This window comes from Tyto alba, unplaced genomic scaffold (genome assembly GCF_018691265.1).
Source record: "Tyto alba isolate M040663 unplaced genomic scaffold, T.alba_DEE_v4.0 Super-Scaffold_14, whole genome shotgun sequence".
In the NCBI taxonomy this organism is placed as follows: domain Eukaryota; kingdom Metazoa; phylum Chordata; class Aves; order Strigiformes; family Tytonidae; genus Tyto; species Tyto alba.
In genome coordinates this window covers 13,158,695-13,178,254 of record NW_024881276.1, presented here as the reverse complement: position 1 = coordinate 13,178,254, position 19,560 = coordinate 13,158,695, and the positions used below count along the sequence as shown (strand labels likewise).

The 19,560-nt window shown below is 36.4% G+C and overlaps 1 protein-coding gene across 4 annotated transcripts in view; it reads right to left on the bottom strand.

Annotated features, from left to right (window-relative positions):
- The window catches only part of CDKL5 (cyclin dependent kinase like 5), a 133,811-nt gene that overhangs the window by 45,956 nt on the left and 68,295 nt on the right, over positions 1 to 19,560 (bottom strand). For all 4 annotated transcript variants that reach the window (XM_042788580.1, XM_042788584.1, XM_042788581.1 and 1 more), the window contains exons 4-5: positions 5,735 to 5,780; positions 2,578 to 2,714 (exon numbers count right to left, since the gene is read on the bottom strand). In XM_042788580.1, the coding sequence (XP_042644514.1) occupies positions 2,578 to 2,714; positions 5,735 to 5,780 (183 nt within the window). The remainder of the gene's footprint in view (positions 1 to 2,577; positions 2,715 to 5,734; positions 5,781 to 19,560) is intronic.

Genomic DNA, 19,560 nt, shown 5'->3' with positions numbered 1-19,560 from the left:
TTATTAAACTAGTTCTGCTGCTTTGACGTAGCAGGGCCATGATTAATCACAAACCATGTCTGTATGCAAATGGGTATAGCTGAAGCAACACAAGCCTGTTAGTGCAAATGAAGTAACAGATGTAAAAATGCCTCACAGGAGCATAAGTAGTAACCTGGGGAGTATTCTATAGCTATATAGATCTTAGACACATTTGCACTACAGTAACTATAGCCATATTAACTGTTTGATGGCTATATCTAGGGAAGAAAATAAACTGAATGCTTATAACAGTAAATTTCCCCTTTAAAAAGGACGCTTAGATTCCCATTATGTTAGCAAATGTGTCCAATTTTGCACAATTAGAAGTAAAATGGAGTTTGTACTCTGAATCCTGAATGAATAATAGCCAGCAGCAGCCCACTTGAAGAAAGAAGAGTCTTATCTACTGAACACTGAAATAGAAAAAAAGCATTTTGGAAATATTGCCTTACACAACTCATTTAATTATGGATTTGAGTATTTGTAGGTTTTTCATCCAAAATAAATTTACCTTGTCTTTGGCAGACATTTTCTTTACCTGTATAATAAAATTTTTGAGGTTTCTCTTGTAATATATTTTAATGAACACAAATAGAAGAAAAAAACAAATGGAGACTGATAATATTTGAAAACATTTCTAAGCTTTGCAGTCTGTGAATAAATACTGGAATTTATGTGCTTGAATGTAAATTACTTTAGAAATACAATTCAGATCTGAGAAAAGGAATTTTCTGTTAAGGAACCATATTGATTTTAGTTAGACTCTCGTCCACACAGAATCCTGTGGATCTGGGTAAGTCAAGAAGTTAGTGTTACAAATACGAACCAAAATAGGAGCATCAACATACCTAGACATAATCCTATATGAAGACATTAATAAGAGGATGATGAATAAAGGGGATTATATTAAATGTGAATTTAGGTAATCTGGATTTGAGTATTGCAGAGCTAAGATTCCCTAAAGGATGCAAAGTGTTCATCACTAGTTAAAACAAAAATTAGCCTACTATAGCACACTTTATTTAATTCCTGTTATCCTTCCCTCATCCGAAAATACAGAAATCATCCTGGTCTTCAAAGAAACTATTGTGGAAACTATTTGACATATCTGAAAATGAGAAACATTCATGGACTGCGAAGTTTAACTGGAAACAAAGGTGACCATTAATATAGAAATTACATCAGGCACACATTATACATGGTGTCTACCCTTATAGTTATATTATTTTATTCTGATGCAAATAATGTTAAGATATTGCAGCCTGGTATTTTTACCGATATTAATTCTTAAAGTATACTGCTTATCAGATCAATTAAATGTCTTTTACTTATGCTGCTCTTCCATCCACTACTACAGTGAATTTAGCCAAGTCAACCATAACAGAAAATTAAATGTATGTTCTAAGTTGGTGTGTGATCAAAGACATTCCACGTGTCTGGAACAAACACAAGTTACATGGGTGGAACAAGTCAAGCTCTGGATGTTACATCTACATAATATCCACCACATTAGAAGTTGCTAATCTGCTGGTGAAAACCAAAACTAATTTCTGCCAAACTGTGGGATAATATAGGTCACCTCACATTACACAATAGCTATATGACATAATGAATTCTAAACTGAGGTAAAGGAGACACAGTATTTAGGGTGAGGAATCTTTACATGAGAGAGAACTGACTGAAAAGGACTAGCACGCAGCTAGACTGTGACATCACACTGGCAGCATATTAAATGAAAATTTCAATTAAGGGAACAATATCTCATGAAAGCTACAGAGATACATATATTTAAGCTTGCATTTATTTTTACTGTGTGTATCTGAAAACCATCTAATTTTTTCCATGAAGAAATGCTAAATGGTTAGAATTCAGAGGGAAGATCTACCATCATCATAAAGGTTGCAAAAATAATGAAAGACCAATCTGTTCTAGGTTGTTTCTCCCTGGAAACAGACCAGGATGCTTGGCAGTTGCAGGCCAAGCTAAGGAAACTTTGGAATCGTTTCCAATGAGGTCAGGATTGGAGATAATGATGGTGATCTTTGCCAAATCCCTCTAAGTAACTATCGATAGTGGCCTTGTTACAGAAATATACAAACAAATCCTATTTTTAACAGGGAAGGATGGAGAAAGTTGAAACGGATTCCAAGGACAAAACTCTATGATCTTGATTAAAAAGACTATGTCGAGATTCATTACACAGCATACCACAGGACAGTTAGTTAGCTTTACAGTTGAACTGGACTATAGTGTTTGGATGAAAATTTTTCTTCAAATTATATGTATTCGAGTCCGCATAATTTGAACACATTAGTGTTCATATGTGGAAGAACTTTTTTTTGAAATACCAACACAGGAAGTAAAAACAGTAGTAAATTTATCAGTGTTGCTTTATCACAATAAATGTCTAATTGCAACAATTCAGATTGTATTAAAGTTTCTGCTGTTGCTCTTTATAGATTAGTATAGCTTAATTTTTAAAAGTAAAAGTAATTTTCAAGACTTTTCTAGTAAGCTGATGATTTAACTGTGACAAGGATGATACAAACAACTCACTTTTTCCACATATTCAAAAACTAAGTATAATTTTCCTCTTCTTCTGAAGGCTTCCTTCAGCTCCACTATGTTCTCCTGTTTCAAAGTGCGAAGCATTTTAAGCTCTCGTAAAGTGGTTTCTTTGACTTCTTCATTTTCTAGAGTGCAAAGTAAAAGTGACAGAGTAAAACTTATTAAAAAACAAAACCAAACTTCCAATTAACACGTGTTATAAATTTTTATTTTGAACCAATGATTAAATTCTGTTTCTAGATACTACAGAGAAAAAGGTTTATTTTTCCAGAGTGGACTCTCTCTGCTGCCTGGATGCTTCTGCACTGGAAGAGAGGTAACTAGGGACTGTGCTATCATTATGCACCACTCACAGACTTCTTGTCATTACCATCTAGGTTTTCAGTGGCAGAAAAAAGTCATCAGAAACAAATAATTTGCATTTCTATCTTCATTACAAAGACCACTAATATGCTTCAAAAAATATTCATGTACATGTATAGGCATATCCTCCACCCCACAAATACATGTCACATGCATAAGCACTGGCGAGGGTAATATGTCCTCATCAGAAACACTGGAATGCAAAGCTTATGTTTGAACAATGTTCAAGAAATCTATTTGATTCTAAAATAATTTTATTCTCCAAAAGCTATGACCAGTTTTAAGTCTGAAGCACAGATTTGTAAGTCCTAAATTTCCCCACAAGGGAATTCAATGGGAATTCAGCAATGCAGACCAGTGTAGCAGCCACAGAGGGCAGCAGAGTAAGTATTGATTCAACTAAGCCTTGAATCTGATTCCGAGGAGTCAAGAAATTTAACTGTTGTTTTGACAATTTAGTTGTCTGAAAGTTGTTCAAGAAAGGAGTGTTCTACTAAAGCTTCATATACTGTTTATCATCAAAGGGCCCTGAACTGACTGGGTTCTAAAGGATACTACCAACAAAATGTCAAGTAAAGCAGAATATATTAGGTTTTATTTTTCATTTAGTAAAATGAAATCCACTAATTCAGTAAATTTGCCCATGCATATGTAGAAGCAGGGTTCTTAATCTCTTAAGACTGTTATCCACAACAGAGGGATATTAAATGGGATATGATTGCATAAATTCAAAGCTAAGTCACATTTGCAGGTTATGTACCACAAAGACAGTCAGAGACAGAGGAAGAAGAAACAAGGAAGAGAAATTGCTTTTCCAAGCAAGCAAAAGGAAAATATGGGTTTGCAGGGGAGAGAGACTAATACAGGTTGTGCAAACACATATAATCATCATCAGAAGAAAAGAAAAATATAAATTGAAGCGTAGCAGGAGGGAAGAGGAAAATAAAATACTTTCATCACACAAGTTTTCCTTAAAAAAAAATGTATAATTAAAAGCAATCTAAATAATTTCATTTTAAAACTGTGTGCTCAGTGTTGGCTTGCATCAGCCTGATTACATAATTTCATCTATAACTAGACACACTCTTTCCAGCACATTTAACATGCATATGTCAAACAACAGCAAAGATTCAGTGAAACAAAAATGGCAATAGAAACAATTACAGTATATTCAGATTTCTAATGAACTACAATATTAATGAGACAGATGTGAAATGGGCTGAATCAAATCCATCAAAAGAACTTCTGTCATATTTCCAGAAACTTGTAAACAACAAGCTACAATTCTGAAAAGCAGTCATCAGTCATGTAAACTGATATTATGTAATACACTTGGAAAAACAGACCTAATGGCAATGTTGCATGTTTTATTTTTTTGGTAGACAGTCTAACATCATAATCCTGTTTAGGGCTTAATACTGCAATTCATTGCCTAGAATCTGTACTAAATAGCCATACCAAGTTCCAAAAAGCAATTCTGAAGTACTCTCATGACCTGGTCAAGATGGTCACCACAATTACGTTACCTCCTACATTCTTTAACAGGGATTTAAAACAGATTTCTCAATAGCTGAGCTAAAAAATTAATCAAATATACTCTTCAAGTGTCCAGCAAAATCAGCTGCAAAGCAAAGAGTTTGCATTGCGTAAAACAACAGACAAATCAGACTTGCTGTGTCTGACTCTGAAAATTACAGTCCTTGTAACCAACCATACCTCCACAGTCACCAGCAATCGTAACACTAACAAAAAAAATAAAAGTTTGCTAAAATAAAGTGATTTCTCTTTCTTTAAACCACATCATTGGCTTTCAGATAAAGCCGTGGTACGTGGCAAATCATAGCTGTGTTGCCTCAGACCGGGATGACATCTCTCATTACTTCATACTTGTCTTCTCCTGTTTGTGCTAGGCCATTAGGGATCAGGGTTAACTTCTAACGTATGCAAGGTAGACACTTGCTCTCATGGTTGATTGCCAGCTTTGCCTATGATAAAATACTGGGATTCGCTGTCCCTTAACAAGCGCAAGTCAGAGAGTCGGTCTTTTCTTGTACAGGTCTTTGGATTTATTACTGCTGGGTGAAGAATAGGTGTGTGCAGCACGGGCAATAATTTCCATGTGTCCTGCCTTCTGCCACCCACTTTGCCAGCAACAGTAAGCCTTGCATGAGTCGGCTCTTCCTCCCTCTCACCAAACTCGGCAATACTGGAGAGTATGCAGGGGCTGCTGTGAGGGGGCAGAGAGCAAGTTTCTTGTGGAGAGCAGAGCCTGCTGAAGGGAGGGCAGAGCTGCTGCATCGCCACCCAGCTCCCTCAAGGCCTCCCACAGATCCCCGAGAGCTCCCTGATTCCTCTTTGTACCACTGAACTTCCCAGTGACTTCTCTAAGTCTCTTCCATTTACCCTTCCAAGTCCCCCTAACATTAAGATCCCCTCCCACAGACGGTGATAAAGCCCAAAGACTTTGCAAGTCACTACTAGAAGAGGAGTTTTTGCCATTTTCTGATCACATCCAGTCTCCAAGTGGTAGATCTTACTACCTTGTATGGCACCACAGTCTCAGCCATATTAAGACAGATGCACCAAGAAAGGTAGTTATCTAGTTGGAGAGTATAATGCAGTCCCTAGGCAGGCATGAAGGATAGTGTACCTTGAATATTCACAGAGCTAATAAATCATTATAATTTTTAAATCATGTCTTGATATATGAGACTTATTTTAACTGGAGAGATATTAACAACGTAGTTATTGACATGAAAGATTATGCAGCAGAAAAGGTTACCTTCACTGTCTTTGAATTTCTTGATAGCCACAATTTCATGTGTTTCCTGTAAAACAAAAGCAAAGAAAGGGAAATGAGCAAGACCTGTTGTGTTTCCTCTTGTTTTTTTTCCCCTCCTGAGCATCAGACAAAGGAAAAAGAAAAAAAGCATCCAGAGAAATCTCACAATGCAAAGCAAAATTAATTTTAAATCTGGTAAATACCTCAGTGATCAGGCCAAATGCAATAAAAAAACAAATGTAGCAGATACATCACAATTAGGAACCCCAGTATGAAAGAACAAAGTTAAATGCCAAAAATTCACATTTAAATACCTTATAACACATATCAATTAAATTTTCAGAAGAGTTGTTCTGAGTTGTGACTCTTCTGGCTTAGTTATTCTGAAAGTCAAACTTTCATGTGACCAAAGTATGAGTGTGGGTGCTTATCTTTGTGAGCTGACATGAAAATACTGTACTAGCATGTGTCAAAGTCTTACAATGAGACCTGTAATTTTGGTTGCCAAAAGTTCTAGGGTTTCAGATTTCAAATATCCACAAAGAACATGATTTTATGAAAGTAAATTCTCTGTGTCTCCTTAAAAAAAAAAAGCTGTCATCTTAACAGAAGCCTATGCAAAACCAAAACCACTAATTGCATTTTAAACTGTTAATCTGTGCTTACTATATGGTTATAGGTGATAACTTCCTTAACACCTGCTTGCCTTTGCATTCCTCTAGCATTCTCTATTCTCACCAAACTTGATCATCATACTTCATTTTTTCTCTTCAATTAAGACATTTCTCTTGTTGTGTGAGCAGGAATGCATTTAGCACATGGCCAGCGTGTATCCAACATGACATGACCAGTGCAGTTCTGTTCATACAGTGATGCAGCACCCAAATTTTAGTAAGATGATGGGGAGGAATAAGGTCACAGAGTAATGGGGTGTGAGTAGACAAGCAGTTGGCTATCTGTGTTACTTGATAAGCTAGATCTAGCTTACACACCTTTTCCAAATATCAGAGTTTTCAAAAAATCCCCACCAATATCTCACTATTAATAGCAAACAAATGCCGCATTGGAGAACAATAAAGAAGTTAAGCCCTTTGGAATACCTGAAGACATATGCATAACCAAGTACTGAATAACACAAACATTTACTCCGTTTTTCATTTCAAATTGTCATAACACATCAACCTGTAAAACACCTGATCCCATTTAAAATAAAAGCACCTGGAAAGACTACTGTAGACAGTGAAGAATGCCTTTTAAGACCTTTAAATGAAAATCAATACTACTATAAATAAAAATAAATAAAAATAAGTATTCAAACAAACATGAGAATATATATATATATATGTGTGTATAATCTGTGGGGTTTTTTTTAAAAAAAAAGCCTTTGATCATCACTCATAACATCTATCAGAAAAATGTGGAAGGATCATGTTGAGTATTGATTTAAGTGATCAAACTGTATCTACCTCACATTGAAGAAGGTTACTTCAGCAGCAGCAGCACATGCTACTAACTCTTAGAGAGGACTTGCATTGCTTTTCTGCTACTGAAACCTACCCTTCATATACACTGGTCTAATATGAACGCTGTTATATTGCATAAATTCAGCTGAGATACTACAAAGGTCCAAGCTCTATGCTTTGCTCAACCAATTTACAGAAAAGCAATGAAAGGGATGTCAGAACCGATGAGATAATGCACATTTCAGGTTTGGAGTGATTCTGAAAGGCTCGTCTATAGCTTTGATGTTAAATACGGTTCCTAAATATATTTGTTTCAGAAAGCTTACAAACTGAATGGTCTAAACTAAACTGAACAGACTATTTTACTGATTATATTGTTACTATTAAGTTATAGTATTGTTATATTTATTAACTATAACTATAGTAATAATAATGACTTTCGGTATCTACTGGTAGGTGCTCTGGCTAATTAAGCCTCTGAAAGGTTTTTCAGAAAAGGAAGACCATAACTGCCCTCAAAAGCCTCTGCTGACTGTAATATGCCTACGTTTAGACAGTGTGCATATGCCACTCATTCGCAAATGAGCGAAATTTATCCAATAGCATTACATTCCTATTTCACATGAAGGAAAAGAAAAATTTTTAGCTGGTTCAGCAACCATCAAAAGGCTGTATTTTTATTCTCGAGGTAATAGCTAAGTACACTGAAAGAAATGTAGGAGTTAAAAGCTATTGCCTCACACAGGCAGCAGTTCTGCACCATTCAAAAAATCTAGTCCCTATGGCTTCTCTGCCATATGCTGCTGTCCCTGATATGTACAGTGAATGTGATTATTTTGGAAATTAAGTTTTAAAAGCTCTTGGGTCACAGTCTTGCAAAGACTTATGTAAGATATGCTATCAAAAGTCCTGTAGGATTTTGACTATTCACAGCATTTAAAGCATGAGTGGCTCTATGGAGAACAGGAACATAAAGACTTCAGCAACACACATACGGAAGGAAAAAGTTATCCACAGAGTTCAAAATACTATAACCTTTAAGAAATTTACATTTTAAAAGCTTTAACACTTGCATTATTACATTAAGCTAATTAATGGTGTCATATTTAAGCAACCAAGAATTTATACATGACATATTCCCTATCTTAAAAGCCCCCAACAAATAATATATTTAAATAACGTGAAGCAAAACAACACCAAAATGAGACTAGACAACAGACGCCTTGATGAGTTGAACTAGTAACATTTTGTTCCTCCATAGGGAGGGACATTCTTGTCTAGGTTTCTTGGAGGATCTCATCCTATCTAAATGGTATTCTCTAGGAATCAGCTACCAGTGAAGTAGTCAAGCCAAAGCTAAAATGGATACAAAGACACTGAAGATTACTGTCAATAGATTTTTAAATACGATGCACCTGTTTGTAAAAAAAGGTCTCTAACTTCCCTATGATGTGGAATACCTCCAAAACAGTAGGGTTTCAGAGTGTTCCATCAGGCAAAACAGCAAATTGCAGCTGAGTGCATGTTTCCCACTTCCTGGTTGAGTGTTCTAAACCAACTAGTTTATATGAGGTGACATAAAAAAATAGTAGCTCATCATCAATAATGTTTTAAGCTAGTTTCCAATGGAAGAATCCATCCAAAATGCCCTGTTTCTCCATTTGCCATTACCACTAGTAATTCTGAATTAGATGTCCAGTTTCAACCAAATTTTACAGAGAAATGCAAGTTTTAAAAAGAGAAAATTTTAAAAAATTTCCACAACTTTGTCAGCCATGTATAATATATCCTTCCTTGGGAGAAGAAAGCAGTAAGAACTCAATCTCCTATACATTGTATGACGTTGCAGACAAGCAGCATACATAGACTGTGCAATGGACTAACACATAGTTTTTGATCAGTCACTGTACATAACTGTCATTTACACAAACTAATACAGAATGAGATTGGAAAATATGGAATACATTTTGTAGATGGACCAATTCAGCAGGCATATAGTAGGGGTGGTAAGAGTATGCTGCCTGTATTAGGAGACAGATGCTAGAGCTGTCAGATGATGCAGACCAAACCTGAAGTTTCAAACAAGTACTGACATGCACTAGGTGCAGAGAAAACAGAGCACATTGCTAAGCCCTGAGAAAATGAACAGAATCAGGGATACAAAGAAAAGTAGTGCTTTGAGCAATGAGAGAATTCAGCAGTGAAAATTCAGACTCCTGTGGGAATCCGAAAGGTTCTTTACAGATCAAATTTAGGCTTTGTTACCTTAACTTTTATTTAAAAGTCCTTTTGTAGATCTGAGTTCTTTTGTGGATCTGATTCTCTGCTCCTCAAAACCAGGCCAAATTGCAATTCTTAAAAATAGAACTGTCATTCTCTAAATAAAATATATTTTCTTGCATTTCAAAAAGGTTTTTTTCAAGACTGTACTCTGAAACGGAACAGTACTGAAAACAGTGTTCAGTCTGATTGCCCAAATCCTCCTTAGACAATAGCTCAAAATCCAACTCTTAGCATGGAAAATTCTCATATCCAATAAATATATTATCTGGGTAGATAAGCTGTTACTAGTTGATTCAATGTTTGAGACTTCAGTGAATGTCAAGCAAAGAAAAAACTCAAGTAATCCTAAATATTCTGTGATCTTTACGGAACACAGGATATCCTTTCTGATCTCTGCTACTTACTATCAGTAACTTATATCATGAAGTATAAAAATCTGAGTTCACTTAGCTGTAGTTTTGCTTCACTCAGATATATTTATTACTAAGCATCTCATCTTGTTCTACTAAAAAATTCTGGCCTGAATATTTCACTTTACATTCTGAGGCAATGGCAACTTTGCAAAATCAGAAGTCAAATCTCTCTTAGAATTGGTATTACCTCTGCTTATTGAGCATGGATATTATAAACATTCTATGTTATAAAAACTAAAGGAAAAGCACTTCTTGAGAGTTAAGTATGGAACAATAGATGAATGTTACTGAAAACACCCTGTGTAAAAGTTAAGGATGTACAGAAACTAATTATTCAGACTCCATGAGTACACGAGTCTAAAATGGGGTAAAATATGTCTCTTCTCCACATACCCTTATCAAATGGTATTAACAGGTTTGTAAGACAAACTTTTCTTAACCCGTGTCTTTTCTATTTGCTTTATATATAAATAGAGAGAGAGAGAGAGGAGGAAGAAAATACCTGTTCATAGGAAGAGGATATCTCCAGTCCTGAAGATGGGAATGACTTCATACTAGGGCTCAATCCTTTCTTTTACTTCAAAATATGCGTGGGAATTGCCTCTGGAGAAAACATGTGATTTACCGTCTACTCACTTAGCCACAGACGGGAGGCGAGTATCCTTATGGGAGTAGAGCAGTTCTCACAGCTCTTCTGCTAGTCACCCAGAGATTTCTCTCCCAGGTTTCTTCACAAGATTGTGGTACCTGGTATTTCCTGTCACCAGTATCAAACTAGAAGAGTTCCTTGATTCAAAAGCATTTCATTTTATCTCATTTAAAGGACAGAGGTCCCCTATTTTTCCATTGTCTCTACATAATATATATGACATGACAATGCTTTTCCGAAACAGTGCAGTAATGTATCTCTGTCATTCTCTAGAAAAATTCTTGATGTTAATGATGGGAGTACTCAAGGACAAAGGTGCTCTACAGCACAACTCAAGATCTTAGAACTATAACCATTCTTCTCTGGAAAGATAAACATATCCTACCAAACTATATGCTGTTCTTGAAAATATCATTTGGCAAAAAAATCTCTTCAAACATTTGTCCCTATTTTGTTTCAAAGGTTTCTGTTAGGATTTTCTTTTCCTTTTTCTTTTGCATATCAAGGAAACTTTGACACCAAGAATAGGTACACAGAAAGATTCTTCAAAAATAGATAAGATTATGTCCTTCAGAAAGTTGTATCATTCAGCTATAGTTTTACTGCCTCACCCTATATGATTTCAAGAATTTCTCAAGCGTAGATTGTTTTTAAGCAACTGAAAGAATAAGTGTTTATAAAAATCAACAAATGTGAGTAGAGATAGCAGTCTTTTCTGAACAAAGTAGTACAGTTTTACTTCAACTTGCATAAGCGTTACGTTCTTCAAAATTTAAGTGTTTAGAATATATCTTTCAATAATCTTGATTCCAGCAAAAATCACAGAACATTAAGCAATCACTGGCAAGGCAACAAAAGCCCATGAAACCATTACAAGATAGTAAAGCATTTATTTTTCATGAGTTCACGAGTTGCTTAAAATAAGTTTTAAAACACTAGCAAATTAATTTTTAAAAGCTACCCTCAAACAAGAAGAAAAAATATTAACGTTTTAGTCAGTATTGATCAATGTATCATAAATGTAATGTCTGTTATTACAAAAGTCTTTAAAACTTAGGCCAAGCTACCTCACAATGAAAGTTCTGAGAGGTAACGGGGATCGTTACCTGCATGTAAATCATGTCCTTAAGACATTGCCCAGACACTGTCCTCATTCCATTTGCATTCTTTCTTAACACACGGCTATCTCTGGACAGTATTAACAGATCAGAACAGTTTCCAGTCTTCTCAAGACTTCTAATATTAGGTGTTGGCAATTTTGCAACATTACTTTCAGTATCTAGTGGAGTACCTTAGAATATTCTCTCTAGAAAAAGAGATGTGCAAAATGATGGATTCAATTTATTTTTTCAAACAGTTTGACATTGGGATGTATAAGTCACAGCATTATGTATTCTTGTAAACCGAAAATAATTTGGGGAATTTCCCTCAAGAGGTGTTCTCTGTTTTAATCTTACATTTTTCCCCTGAGAAAAATTGTAATTCTTCTATTTTTCAGTTTAAAAAAACCCCAAACCACACTTGGTTTATTGATGAAATATCACTCAGCATAGAAGAACTTTCAGGAAATTACTTCCTAATCTAAAAGTCCTATTTATTTTTAGGAAGAGGCAGAGCCTCTGGTAAATAATAATGGAACAGTGTGTCTGAGTTATCACAATGCCCTTATTTAGTAGAAAATTGATTAGATTTCTTCCAACACATACAAGTTGCAATTTACTTGAGAAGAAGTATCTGCAATGAATCACCACAAATAAGTTTTATACTTCTTGAATGCAGAATGTTATTTACTAACCAGGCAAGTGCAGAAGACCCTTAACAGAACCAAGATTTATATACTTCACGTGCCCATTTTAAAGAAGATGGCCACACTGTCTCCTAGTTGAGGTAGAACAGAAGTTGGACTAGAGAAAGCTTAAGCCACTCTGGACCCACTAGAAGATTCCGAAGCAAGAACACCTATAATAGCTCATCTATTCCACTGCGGAAAGAAGCGTAAGAAAAGGCTGAAACATTTAGCTACTATTTTGTCAGGAAATGACCAGTAAGCCTGTAGAAAGATGGAAAAAGACTTTTCTTAAAAAAAAAAAAAAATGCAAGCAGTTTCTCTGATTTCTTTATCCATGTCTTTCGTAAACACTTGCAACAACTGTATTGTCTGTTCAGATGTTACAAGTAAATGCTTGCATTACCAATTCTACTTAACTGGTTTAAATCAAGTGTAATTTAAGGGAACCATAAGCAGGAAGCATTTCTCACTCACCCGCCAGACAAATCTGTAAGCCAGATGAGTGGCCCACATGGATCCAGAGACTCACTGGCTGGAGCCCCCATTTGAACTGCCCCAGCCCCAGTGGCAGGCTCGAGAGAGGCTGGAGGGTCCCCCTCCACTGTTGGCAGGGGCCCTCCAGAATGCAGTGAGCTTACCAGCTCCCAGTACAGTTTGGGGCTGGAAGGCACCTCTCAACCAATCCTGAATGTCCCCATCCCAGGAGATATTCTGAATAGCCTTTGAGTTATTCAAAATTCACCAGGACAAGATTGGAAGCAACCTGTTGTAACTGATTCTGCTTTGAGCAGTTATTAGGAGGCACGCCTGAATCATGAAGGGTGCATTACAATGTACACATTTTATATTATTCAAAAACTTAAAATCTACCAATTTATGGTTTGGATTTGTTCCCCTTCTACTTTCCACAAAACTTACAAAGACTAATACCTTAGCCTTGCAGGCTAGTCTCTCCCGCTTTCATTTAAGATCAGCAGAGGTGCGCAGTCATTCAGAGGAGGGCTGAAGTTAAGGTACTCTCCGTCACCTCTGCATAAATGAAGGAAACAACATCCCTAGACTCCCCAGGAAGCCTAGAGAGGCTTATCTTTCTAGACTGAAGTTAGCAAATTCTTTGCAAATTCTCCCTGCCTCCTCTTTTACATTATGCTGAATGTTGGCTCTTCATAAGAATTGGGAATTGGCAGTTTCTTTAAGCCAAGGTCATAACATTAGCATTTAAACAGTCCTACAACCCTAAAACACTACCCTGAAAAGAACACTTGAAGGAAGTGAATCCACTCAGTATTTTCTAGTAACTACTAGATTGATGATAGTGGTTAGCACTGAAGCTTTCATTCTTTCAAATGGATTTTTCATGTTTATTAAAAATTTTCTCCAAGCAATAAAGTAAACATATATTCCCAAAGATTTTGTACAATAGTGCAGTGAAAAGTGTCTGGAACAAAAAGCAGCTTTTAAATACTATAAGTGCAGCTATTCTGGCCTTTCACATCAAGCTAGTATTATTGTAGGAATTGTAAAAATAATCTGCCCTTCATTTCATCTTATCGTAGCACTAATTTATATAATTTTACAGTTTGACAGTATTGTTTAATCCCAACCCTGGAAGTAAAACAGAAGCCAAATTCAGTAAATGATGATAAAATTTTTCTGATACTGAAATGTTGATAATAGTTGTACCAGTTTCAGATCTCTTCTAGTTCTATCTGATTTTTTGGGGGTCTGTTAACACTGAAAATTGTGAAAATTCCAGAAATTAAAAAAAAAAAAAAGTTATTTACAAATAGCATAATACTGCATTGGGCCGATACCAGAATTATTAAATTACTTCCTACTGCATAATCTTGACACTTGAAATACAAGAGATAACAAAAAAGTGGAAAAAGCAGGAAGACAACCTATACTACATTTATGGCCTCCTTTAAGATATTTCTGACTCCATAAATGCAGAGATGAGCAAGACATTTGTAGTTACATTGTATTTCTTAATTGTTATTACTAATTTAATCCTGATTCCCTGAGCACATTGTAACTCAAGAGCAAGTAGAGCTCATTGGAAAATATTTATTTGGTTACTTTGTTTTTTTAAACATGCATCAGTGCCAAAGTCTTCAGTGTTATTATTCCAACTTTGAGCATCAAAATAGTTTCAGCATGACTGGCTAAATTTCTGAAGTTCATCACAGTTCAATCTTTTATTTTGAAATCTTTACTTCTGCAATTGATATAATTTACTTTTTATCTGGTATGTTCACATTTTAAATTTTTGTCTTTTTTCTTACCAACTGTTTGATAGGCATTTTCTTCAATCTGTAAAACAAGACCTACGATGAACCAAAGGCAAAATTGCCAAGCAGGTTCCGGAGGCCAACACTCTTCATGTGGAATTCAGTTTCAGATTAAGACATCTAAATTCAGATACCTGCCTGTGAATTGTGTGGTCACACTTCTACTACAACAAGCAGAGCTGGATAGATCCAAGTTGACCAGTCACTCAAGACATGATTCAGTAGCCTAAACAGAGGTATCTAGTAGTGTTTCAGATTCCCTAGGTACCTCCAACACTCACATGGTATTGGCAGAAATGACAGAGGGTTTATAGAGATGCATACCTCCTATAGCCAGAGCTAGAGGTAAGGCATAGCACTCCAGGTATTGCCAACAGCAGTAAAAGCTTATGCTTAGGCAGCTAAAGTGCACCTTTCATTCCCAAAGAAACATGAATTGAACATCATTCTATTCCTTTACTAGCTTTCCATTGACTACAGTGGGAGTTTAGACACTTGTACAGGTGCACACGTACATACCTAAATCTCTATCTTAATCATGTCAGCTTTCCATCTCTACCAGTACATGAAAAGAAAACCAAATCAAAGCACTTCAGCATGTATGGGAAATGCATGGAAATCACAATTGGATTTTCCAGTCATGGGTAAAATCAGTTGGGGAGGTGGAAGGGTATTTCTTTTAATTTTAAAAAATGTTGGTCCCTTCTCTTTTTATCTAGTACCTCCCCCAGTCTCCACAACCTTTCAAGGATAATCAAGAGCGGTCCTGCTGCAAGGATTCAGTACCTTTGCTTGTTTCCTGTTTGGTCCCACTGAACTGTACGGAATTCCCAACTCAATCCTCGCCCACTGCTGGTAGTACATCTTGCTCCTCAACCCTTTTACTAAGCATAGAGACCTGGGAGACTTTGCTGGTGAAAACCAAGGCAAAGAAGGTACTGAGGCACTTTAGACTTTGGTTCTGCTGTCGCTAAATTACCTGCCCCGCTTAGCAACAGGTCCCCACTTTCCTTGTTCAGTCCTTCACTACCGAAGTAGCAGTAGAAGCTCTTCTTGCTGCCCTTGCAAGTCTCAACTCCAGCTGAGCTCTGGCTTTCCCAACACCACCCAGATCCACCCAAGCAATGTTTCTAAATTTCTCCTTTGCAGCCTATGTGTGCTTCTACTTCCTGTATACTGTTTTTTTGGTTTGGTTTGGTTTTTTGTTGTTTTTTTTTTTTTTTTTTTTTTTTTTGTTTGTTTGTTTTTGGTTTTGTTTGTTTGTTTTTTTTTGCATTGGAGCTCCATCATAAACTCCCTGCTTAGCTAAGTCAGTCTCCTGAGAAGTCTATTTGCTCTCCTAAGCACTGAGAGGACTGCTCTTGTGCTTGGAGGATGTTGTTAAAGGACTGCCAGCTTTCCCCTGTCTTTTAGAGCTGCCTCCCATGACCTCCCCACCTACCAATTTCTTGAATACCTTCTGTTCAAGGCCTGTACTGTTACTTTTTTCCTCCTCAACGTATTTGTGAAATTGAACTCCACTATTTCACAGCCACTGTGGCCAATTATTATAATAATCTAGCTGGCCATTCCAGAACCCATATGTAGAAACTTCCCCTGACATCCTCCATAAATGTCTGGAACCACCTACATCCCACACCATGTTGCACATCCAGCAGATGCCAGGGAAGTTAAAGTCTCCCATGAAAACCGGGGTCTGTGATTCAGAAACTTCATCAGCTGTTTAAGGGACGCTTTGCTCACTTCTCCACCCTGATCAGGTGGTCTACAACAAAGTTCCAATACAGTGCCACAGTTTCTGGTCTCACCTCTAATTCTGAACCACAGGCTCTCAACCATACTGTCATCCATCCCAGAAAAGATATTCATATACCTGAGGCACTCCTTCACACAAAGGGAAACCTCACTCCTCTGTCTTCTGAGCCCATCTCTCCTGAAACGCTTGTATCTATCCATCCACCCTTCATAAAGAGCCAGTATTCATTCTGTTTTAACAATTTTTAAATACTAGCTACATTTTCATTTTAGAGCACAAGCCACAATAGGATTTCACAAGCTTAGTTTTCCCAGTTTACCATTATCTTGGAAAGATAAATTGTCTGTCTTGGTACTGAAGGAAAAAAAAAAATAAATAGCAGCAGCTACTGTCATTTCCATCCTGCAGACTTACACACAAGGTTTGCCCTAACTTTAACTTTCCCTTTCGTGTGCAAATGGCAGCAACAACTCCTCTGTATTCTGGAGAAGGCCTTAAGCTACCAGAGGTTGTAATCATCTATTTAGATACCAAGCAGCCATTCCAGATATGCTCTGGTGCAGAAGCAAAAGCCATGGTTGAGGTTATTTTTGGTTTTAATACATTAGTTTGAAAGAGAGCGTATGTTAGTAATGATATGCTTTCCACATCTGGGGGAAAGCCCAAGCTACACTGTTGTTCTTGTCTAGAATCCCAAAGATGAAAAGTTTTATGTTTAGCGTTTCCAATTTTTTAAAATATTGTTTTATTAGGTAAAAGGTGTTACTGAATATAACCAACACTTGGTGATCTGGTCGCAGCTTGTTGATAGGTTTGGCTGTGGAACATTTCATAGATGTCTACACTACCTCTAAGAATCTGTCACTCTGTGTCCTAACTGTCACAGAGTATCTCCTTTCTCCTCAAATAGCATTAAGGTTTACAAACATCCCTTTCCCTTCTTTCAGACCTTTAATCATTGCATTTATGTTATTCTCTAGGGAAGAGATAAATTCTAGATAGGGAAGAGAAATGATAATTTGAACAGGAAATGCCACCTGTATTTTCTAGCCTCAGTTCTTTGGCTACTTTTTTCATTAGACAACTTCTTCTATTAGACAGCAGTATTATGGAGAAAAAAATATTTTTTTTGCTCCCCCTAAGGATTTTGTGGCATTTACATAAAGACATTTTTTTGCTCTCTACTTTTTTTTCCTCCATCAATAGATATTTTTGCTGATATTATGCTCTTATGAAAGCAAAATTCTACAGCAATCTTATAACAGGAAAAGCTCTATAGGTGCAAGTTGGTACTATTTTCTTGCCCTCAAATTTTTATTTTAGCATTATAATAGAGCAGAATCATTTTTCCTGACAGTTTATTAATCAGTTATCCTCACTTCTGACTCTTTCTCTGCCAGCCTGATGGGTGCTCTGCAGAATCCTAAATCAATGCTCTTTCCTACTTCCTTTTTAATTTAGCTGTTTTCTAAAAAATGCTTTTTCCAGTTTATATATTGATATGGGTTTCAGGGGACACCTTAATTTCTTCTCAAAGTTTCTACATTCAAGTTTGCAGAGAAAGGCAGGCTTTTCTTCTCTAGGATTATATGGACAGTGCATTCTTTGGATAATAAAAGATAAATTCTTGCCTCTTAAGAAAACGGCCATTTTGCTCTGCCAAGCATTTAAAACTGCACTCCTTTTAGAGATTTTCTCTTCTTTACAGAATAGCATTAAGGATTTAAATTCAAGCCAAACTGCTTTAAAAAAGACAGCAGGCAAGATTCATACCTCAAACACATATGGGTTTTACTGATCACTGTTGCAGAGGTCAGAGAAACAGGAGGGCTGCCTCTACACAGGTTGCATGGTAATTTAGTTAACTTGAGAAGCAGAACATACATGAGGATATAAAGGAATCTGCACCGAAGGAAGACTTCTCTTACTATTAATAGTCGAAGAAGAAATGACAGCTAAGTCTTCATAAAAATAGCATTTCTACAGATGAAATTTCAGTTTTGGTGCTAAATTGAGAGAGAGTTTGTGGACTTATTTCAGGCAGCTTCTGCAGCATCCAAAGGCTCATGATTAGATCAGTATATTTTCTCTTATATCTCAAAAAGGAGGAAAAAAGTCAAAACATCACACAAGTTCCAGGAAGATAAAAAAAAGCTACTCTAACAAAAATTGCCCCTACCAATAAGACTATCTAACACATTCCACTTTTAGATCTTTGACACACATATTCACTTTTGACCCATGGAAAAAGATATCACACAGTATTTAGGTTCAATGTGAAACTTTGTTCAAACATGACAAACGAATACTTCTTAGAAAAAGGAGAAGGAAAACAGTGTCTTGATCTCACCAAGTTCATTGTCCTGAACTATGGAAATAAAACATAGGGAGAGAGGATAAAAAAAGAGCAAAATGAAGAGCTGAAGCTAAAGAGACTAGGAAATGAAGGTAGACAAATGCAGGCTGAAAACAGATTGGAAGAGAGAACTGGGATAAGGCACCTAGACTCAGAAGTTAGTATTAAAACCAGCATAACAAATAAGCAAATGAACCTGTAAGATCTAAAATTTTACTGGAACCCAATTTTACTGAAAGCAGAAGAATGGTAAGAGTTCATAAATAGCTGCAAAGCCACTAAAACCACAGATGAGTCTCATTCCACAGTGTTCTGGTATGCATGGGGGATGAAGGCAACAGGTTACTAGATACACCATCTCAAATACTAGAATGACAGCTGTGTGACAACTGCGTGGGTATCCATATGGTGTTATACGAATTTTGTATTTGAGAATTCTAGAAAATTACATGCAAAAAAAGTAAGTTTATCACAGAGTATGTAAGCAAGTCAGTATTTGAGGGGAAAAGGTAGCATTCTTTTATTAGAACTACTGGTGTATGTGGAAGAAACTGAAGCTCTTCTCCAGGTCCAAAATAGAAACAGCAACCTCCAAAGCTAAAGTTAAACTTAGAACAAGTATATTCTGTGTTTAAAAAGACTTAGTAAATGCACAGAAAACCTCAAATATTTCCTAAGGTAGAGTCCATCTCATTTAGCTTTAGTCAGCTAAGAGTTACATATCCAATGCGCATTGTAAAGGCTTTCCCCACAGCTAGTAAAAGAAGGGGAGGGAGAGAAGATTCGGCCAGCAGGTTACTGAATTTAATCATTTCCAGATGGTAAG